Genomic DNA, 6,140 nt, shown 5'->3' on the forward strand with positions numbered 1-6,140 from the left:
CAACAATGGGCTCAATCATAACAATTGTGAGGATGGTGCAAAACTGGATAGTGTTTTGTTCTCTTGTATACAGGGTCGCTGTAAGTCAGAACCAACTCAAAGGCACCTAACAACACTTCTGAAGACGTTGTTTCCATCTCTCTGTGGTGCAGCAGGGCAATACGCTGAACTTCAAGGTCCTTTGGGAGAACATTTCTCCATCCACCTTTCCTCACCAATGCAATTTTCTTAAAATATCTTCCTAATAAGTCCCTATGATTTTCCTATGTCCTTTGGGAAAATCTATCTAGATGACCCCTTTGGGATCATCTGACTTAAACTGAGCCAGCAGATTCTTTTGGAAGGCCCTGTTTCGAGTGGACTTCATTCTCTAGATCATTAACAACAGCAATTCTAGATCGTTTTGGTAAATCCAAGATTTGTCCCCGATTCCAACTCATTCCATAAAACTGTCTTCATTAGCTTTGATCTTGCTTAAAAGACTGATGGAAAGATCAGCTCTTCAGGCTAGCTGACATTTGTGCACCTCTTTTAGCTTCCTTATTTGTTAAAGGCACTCTAATCAACTAAGACAAATATACTACCCACAGAACTTGTGTGCAGCCATACAAGCATACTTAAACACATATGTTTGCAATAAATTTGTGCATGTATAAACTCTTGCCTTTGTAGCAATACTTTTTGACTACCCTCATGTGGTGGTGTGCCGTGGAGCTGGTTCCGGCTCATAGTGACCCTGCATAGGATTTCCGAGGCTGCAAATCTTTATAGGAGCAAAAAGCCTCATCTTTTCCCACAGAACAACTGGTAGTTTTGAACTGCTGACCTTGAGGTTAGCAGCCTAACTTGCAACCACTATGCTACCAGAGCTCCTTTACCCTCATATATCCTAGAGAAATAAGAAATGTTCATTGCAACACTATTCAAAACAGCAAAAAGAGGGATTCAACCTAAATGTCCAACAACAGATGAATCGATTTAAAAAACTATGGCACATACACATAGTGAAGTACTATGCAACATTCAAGAATAATGATGAATCCATGAAACAGCTCATAACATGGATGAACACGAAGGGCATGATTCTGAGTAAAGTAAGGCAATCACAAAAGGACAAATCTTGCATAACATACAGTAGTGACTATAAAGTAAAGAAAAAGTTTATACACAGAAAGCAACATTCTTTGATGATCAATAGCACTCTGTAAACATTAATTAAACTAACAAGTTCTGCCACTTACAGCCTATAACTTTATGCAACATATTTCTTTGTGCCCATTTCCTTGTATGTAAAACATGTATATTTTATGGTTTTGTGACGATTAAATAAGCTACTATATCCAAAGTGCTTGAAATGGCTTCAGTACATGGTAAGCATTACATTAAGTATCAGGTAATATTATCATCATTTTCCTCTTCTTTGTTAAAATATGGGGGTGGGGGGGATGGGGGGAGGCCTTCAAAAAGCTCCTGGAAAAATGGAATTAAAAGATAATGGAATTCTTCCACACATTTTTCAAAGCCCCATCATATATAAATTAATATATGTAGAGCATCTAACACAATGCCTTGTACTCTTGAAAGGAAAAAGTCTGTAATTGTAATGGACGTCTTCCTTCAAGTTTTTGATGGGCCACTAAGACATTTCAAATGCCAAAATAGAAGAGCAGTGGGGCAGAGAAGAAAGTATCACCATATATCACGATGATTAATTATAAACAGATTTCCAAATTGCAGTTACAAAATGATTTGAAGGCTATGATATTATCCTTGAAAATCTAGAGATTTGAGTTTTTATCCAGGAGCAGTACTTTGGATAAACTTCACTAGGTAAGCAAGATATTACTTACACTTTTGAAGGAAGAGGCAAATTCGGCAACACCTGGTACTAAAAAAAGGAAAAAAATCATTTCAGCCAATAGATATTTGAACATCTTAGGTACAGAAGATTCAAATAATAAGAAAGCAGCCTTGCCCTCAATGAGCTTAGAGTCTGGAAGAGGCGAGAGAGTAAATCCATAGCTATAATATTAAGTGCTCCAAGGTGGAGACCAGGTGTTCTAGGAGAACAAACAATGGAAACGTATCAAACCAAAGAGGCAGAAAAAGCTTCTCAGAGAAAAGGATGCATCATCTGAACCTTGAAAGACAAAAGGACCAGGAGTTAGCCAGATGGGAAGGTGGGAGATATAATGTCTCTTACCAGAAAGTTTAGATCAAATTTCCTTTCTAGGTATGCCATTCTTTTGATCCAATTGTTTAAGTGTCTCATAGGAATAATCATATTGAGAGCAGAAAAATAAAAATCAGATGCTTTAAAATGAAAAAAATATTCACTCTTACTAGTGGTGGTTGACATGGTTATGTGCCATGGAGTTGGTTCGGACTCATAGCGACCCTGCACAGGGTTTCCAAGGCTGTACATCTTTACGGGAGCAGAAAGCCTCATCCTCCTGAGGAACAGCTGGCAGTTTTGAACTGCTGACCTTAAGGTTCGCAGTCCAATTCATAACCACTACACTACCAGAGCTCCTTACTCTTGCTAGTAGAGAAATGCAAAGAAAATAAAGATGGGTAATAAAGGTCCAATACTTGTGAGTTTGTGAGATGAGCACACTCATACACAAGTCATCTTCTTCCATGTGCACAAAGATATGTACAAGGATAAAAAAAAGAACCAAACCCACTGTCATGGGGTTGATCCCAACTTATCACAATCCTGTCTAGGGTTTCTGAGGCTGGAAATCTTTACAGGCGCAGAAAGCCTCATCTTTTTCCTGAGAAGCAGCTAGTGGGTTTGAACTGCCAACCTTGTGGCTAGCAGTCCAGTGCTTATCCTATAGCACCACCAGGGCTCCTATATGCAAGTAAATCCACTGTTAAATTATTTGTAAAATAAAACACGAGACATAACTTAGGTTTGCAAATAGAGAGTATAGAAAAATGCTGTGCAACCATTTAAAAAAATGAAGTAGAGTTCTGTGTTGTTGGGTGTCACCAACTCCACTTCCAATCACAGCAAGCCCGGGTGACAGGGTTTCCTAGGAACCGAGATCCAGGTGTTTCTCCTGCAGAGCCACTCACTTAGCACTTCTCAGTTAGCAGCAAAGTGCTGAACAGTTAAACCACAAGGGCTTCGTGTATCTATACATGCTGTTCTTAAGTGCTGTTGAGTCGGTTCTGACTCCTAGCGACCCTGGATAGGGTTTCCGAGGAGCAGCTGGTGGGTTTTAACTGCTGACCTTGTGGTTCACAGTCCAGTGCTTATCCTGAGCAGGAGTCCATATCTATATATACCAACATTGAAAAGCTCCATTAACAAACTGTTGTTGTTGTTGTTAAGTGCCGTCAAGTCAGTTCTGACCCATAGTGACCCTGTTTAGGGTTTCCAAGGAGCAGCTGGTGAGCTTGAACCACCAACCTTGCAGTTCAAATGACTTTGCAGTCCAGCACATTAACCCACAGCATCACACCAGGACTCCATTAACAAATTACAAGGTGGATTAAGTTAAACTGCAGTTCACAAATTGCTAGATGGCTCAGTACATATAACTACTTACATATTTTTAAATATATTTATCTACTTATCTGTATAAAGTGAAATTTAACAATAATTATGTCATAATGAGTTCTGAACAAAAATTAAACCACCCAACAACTATTCTTAACATTGGACTACAGAATTCAGTCAGGTATCTTCTCTACTAAGTAAAATAAAAATTTCTTTACAGTTAAATATTAACTCTTTAAAACCTCCCTCAAAGGAACATTAGTTCTCCTGTGTTGATTCTGATGTAAACAAACCAAAACTTACATTGTTCAGGCCAAAGGTCTGGTGAGGCACGGTCCAGCTTTTCAAAACTTAGCAAAGATGCTTCCAGATCTGTCCCTAGAACAAAATACCCAAATGAGACAAGAAGACACAATACACATTCATTTGTATTTTATGATATTCCACTCTCAAAGAACATACTAAACTGTAACATTCACCTGGAAGTCGTGATAAATTGAGTTCTATAATTACTGATGCTTTTGAGCCACAATGTAACACAAATAAAAGCACTCCCCCCCCTCTCATTAAACCTCAATTTTCCAACTTCCAAAACAGGAGTCCTGGTGTGGCGCTGTGGGTTAATGTGCTGAACTGCAAACTCAGTTTGATATTGCAAGGTCAGCGGTTCAAGCTCACCAGCAACTCCCTGGAAACTCTATACACGGTCACTATGGGTCGGAACCAACTCGACAGCACTTAACAACAAAGCAGAAATATTTTACAGGGTGAAAGAGAAATGAATATTCAACAAACCACCTGCATTTTCACTCTCAAACTCTTGGACTTTCTTTCATCTACAATCAACTGATTTGTGTGTCACTGCTAATATTAGAGACAATCTCTTCTGCTAGGACTCTCATGCCATCTTCTCTTGCTTTATCAATGAAGTCATCTTGAATAACAGACTTTCTCTTGTACCATCATCAGTTTCTAACCTCTTTACTTGGTCAGAGACAACACCAAGCAAGTCTGCTCTAGAATTTTCTTTCTTTAAAACAATTTTCCCTTGACCCTATGACCTCTTCCACATACCCTGCACAACAAAAGCTTGTCCGTAATCTATCCCATTGTCTCAGTTTCACCTCCACAGTCTCTCCTTAAGTTACACCAATCAGACTTGTCCTTCCATACACAGAATGTGTTCTTGTCAAGGTTATCTACCTCCTGTGGTGCTAAATCCATTCATCTTCTGTTCTTTTGTGACTTCTCTGCAGCATATACACGTGGACCACTTTCCTTGAAATATTCCACTCCCAGCTTCTATGAAAACACTATGCTGGTTTTTTTCCTATTTCATTGAGTCTTCCTTCTTCAGTCTCCTCCTCTACTCAGACTCCATTTTGCTCACTCCATTCCCTGACTGAAGCATTCTAAGGGAACCTCATCTAGTTCCATCATCATGTAAATGCCAATGACTCCATATTTATATTTCTAGTCCCAACCTTTCCTGCCTCTGAACTTCAGAGTTATGTATTTTATGTATCTTGTTGACTGCTAGACATCTCTCTCCATTTGCATGTGAGAAAAACCCCTTAAACCTAATTAAGGGAGTTTCAAAATCTATGGAAAAATTCCATTATCATGTAATTCCATTTTTCCTGAACTTTTTGAAAATTCCTTGTATGTTCAACATCATATGCTCTCCCAGTCTTCTCCATCTCAAAAAATAAAACAATCACGAACTCTAATTCTCAAACCCTAAACCTAGATGTCATTTTTCATGCCTCTTTCCTTCACCCTCCCACAACCATCCATCAGTTAATCCAGTAATTTCTATTCCAAATTAACCATCACCTGTCTCTTGGACTAGCTCCCCAGCCTCTTACTTCTGGTTCTGCCCTCCTCAAATCTATTCTTCACAAAGTAGTCAGAACTTTTCTTTTTTTTTAATGCCAATTTGTTCATGTCACTCTCTAGCTTAATAGAGAATTTCTTCAAGCTTAAGGACTTCTTCCCAGATAAATCTATGAATGTATATTTACCATGCCTTACAAAATCCCTCATGATCCAGTCCCTGACTAATTCTTTGACACTATCTCTCCTCTAGTCTTTTTCCCTGGTATACAGTTGTTACCAAGTGCCACTGAGTCAGTTCTGACTCATAGCTTACCCTGTATAGGGTTTCCGGGACTTAATCTTTGTGAGAGCAGAAAGTCTCATCTTTCTCTGGCAGAGTAACTGGTAGATTCAAAATGCTGACCTTTTGATTAGCAGTCCAAACCATAACCCACTATACTTCCAGGGCTCTTTCACCACACAGCTGTTGTTGTTGTTGTTGTTGTTAAGTGCTTGTGAGTCAGTTCTAACTCATAGCGACCCTGTGTAGGGTTTCCAAGACTTTAAATCTTCTCAGGAGCAGAAAGCCTCCGCTTTCTCTCACACAGTGAGTGCTCAATATTAACAATATTAACATTTGTTGAGTACTTACTGTGTGCTTAGTATGCTAACTAGTTGCAAAAGTAGTTCATAATTAAGAAGAGGGGAAAAAAAAAGAGTAATCTGCTACAACTTGATGAACTTGACCTATACTTACGGATGTAGTAGCTCAAAAGAGGGAACAAATCTTTACAGCAAGGATCATTCCCAC

At 39.0% G+C, this 6,140-nt stretch overlaps 1 protein-coding gene across 1 annotated transcript in view; it reads right to left on the minus strand.

The window, feature by feature from the left end:
- LIN52 (lin-52 homolog (C. elegans)) overlaps nt 1–6,140 on the minus strand; it is a 196,224-nt gene that overhangs the window by 177,332 nt on the left and 12,752 nt on the right. Inside the window, exons 2-3 of the mRNA XM_006865532.1 lie at nt 3,815–3,889; nt 1,851–1,888 (exon numbers count right to left, since the gene is read on the minus strand). Coding sequence (XP_006865594.1) covers nt 1,851–1,888; nt 3,815–3,889 — 113 coding nt within the window. The remainder of the gene's footprint in view (nt 1–1,850; nt 1,889–3,814; nt 3,890–6,140) is intronic.

Source organism: Chrysochloris asiatica, unplaced genomic scaffold (genome assembly GCF_000296735.1).
Source record: "Chrysochloris asiatica unplaced genomic scaffold, ChrAsi1.0 scaffold00079, whole genome shotgun sequence".
NCBI classification, from domain to species: Eukaryota; Metazoa; Chordata; class Mammalia; order Afrosoricida; family Chrysochloridae; genus Chrysochloris; species Chrysochloris asiatica.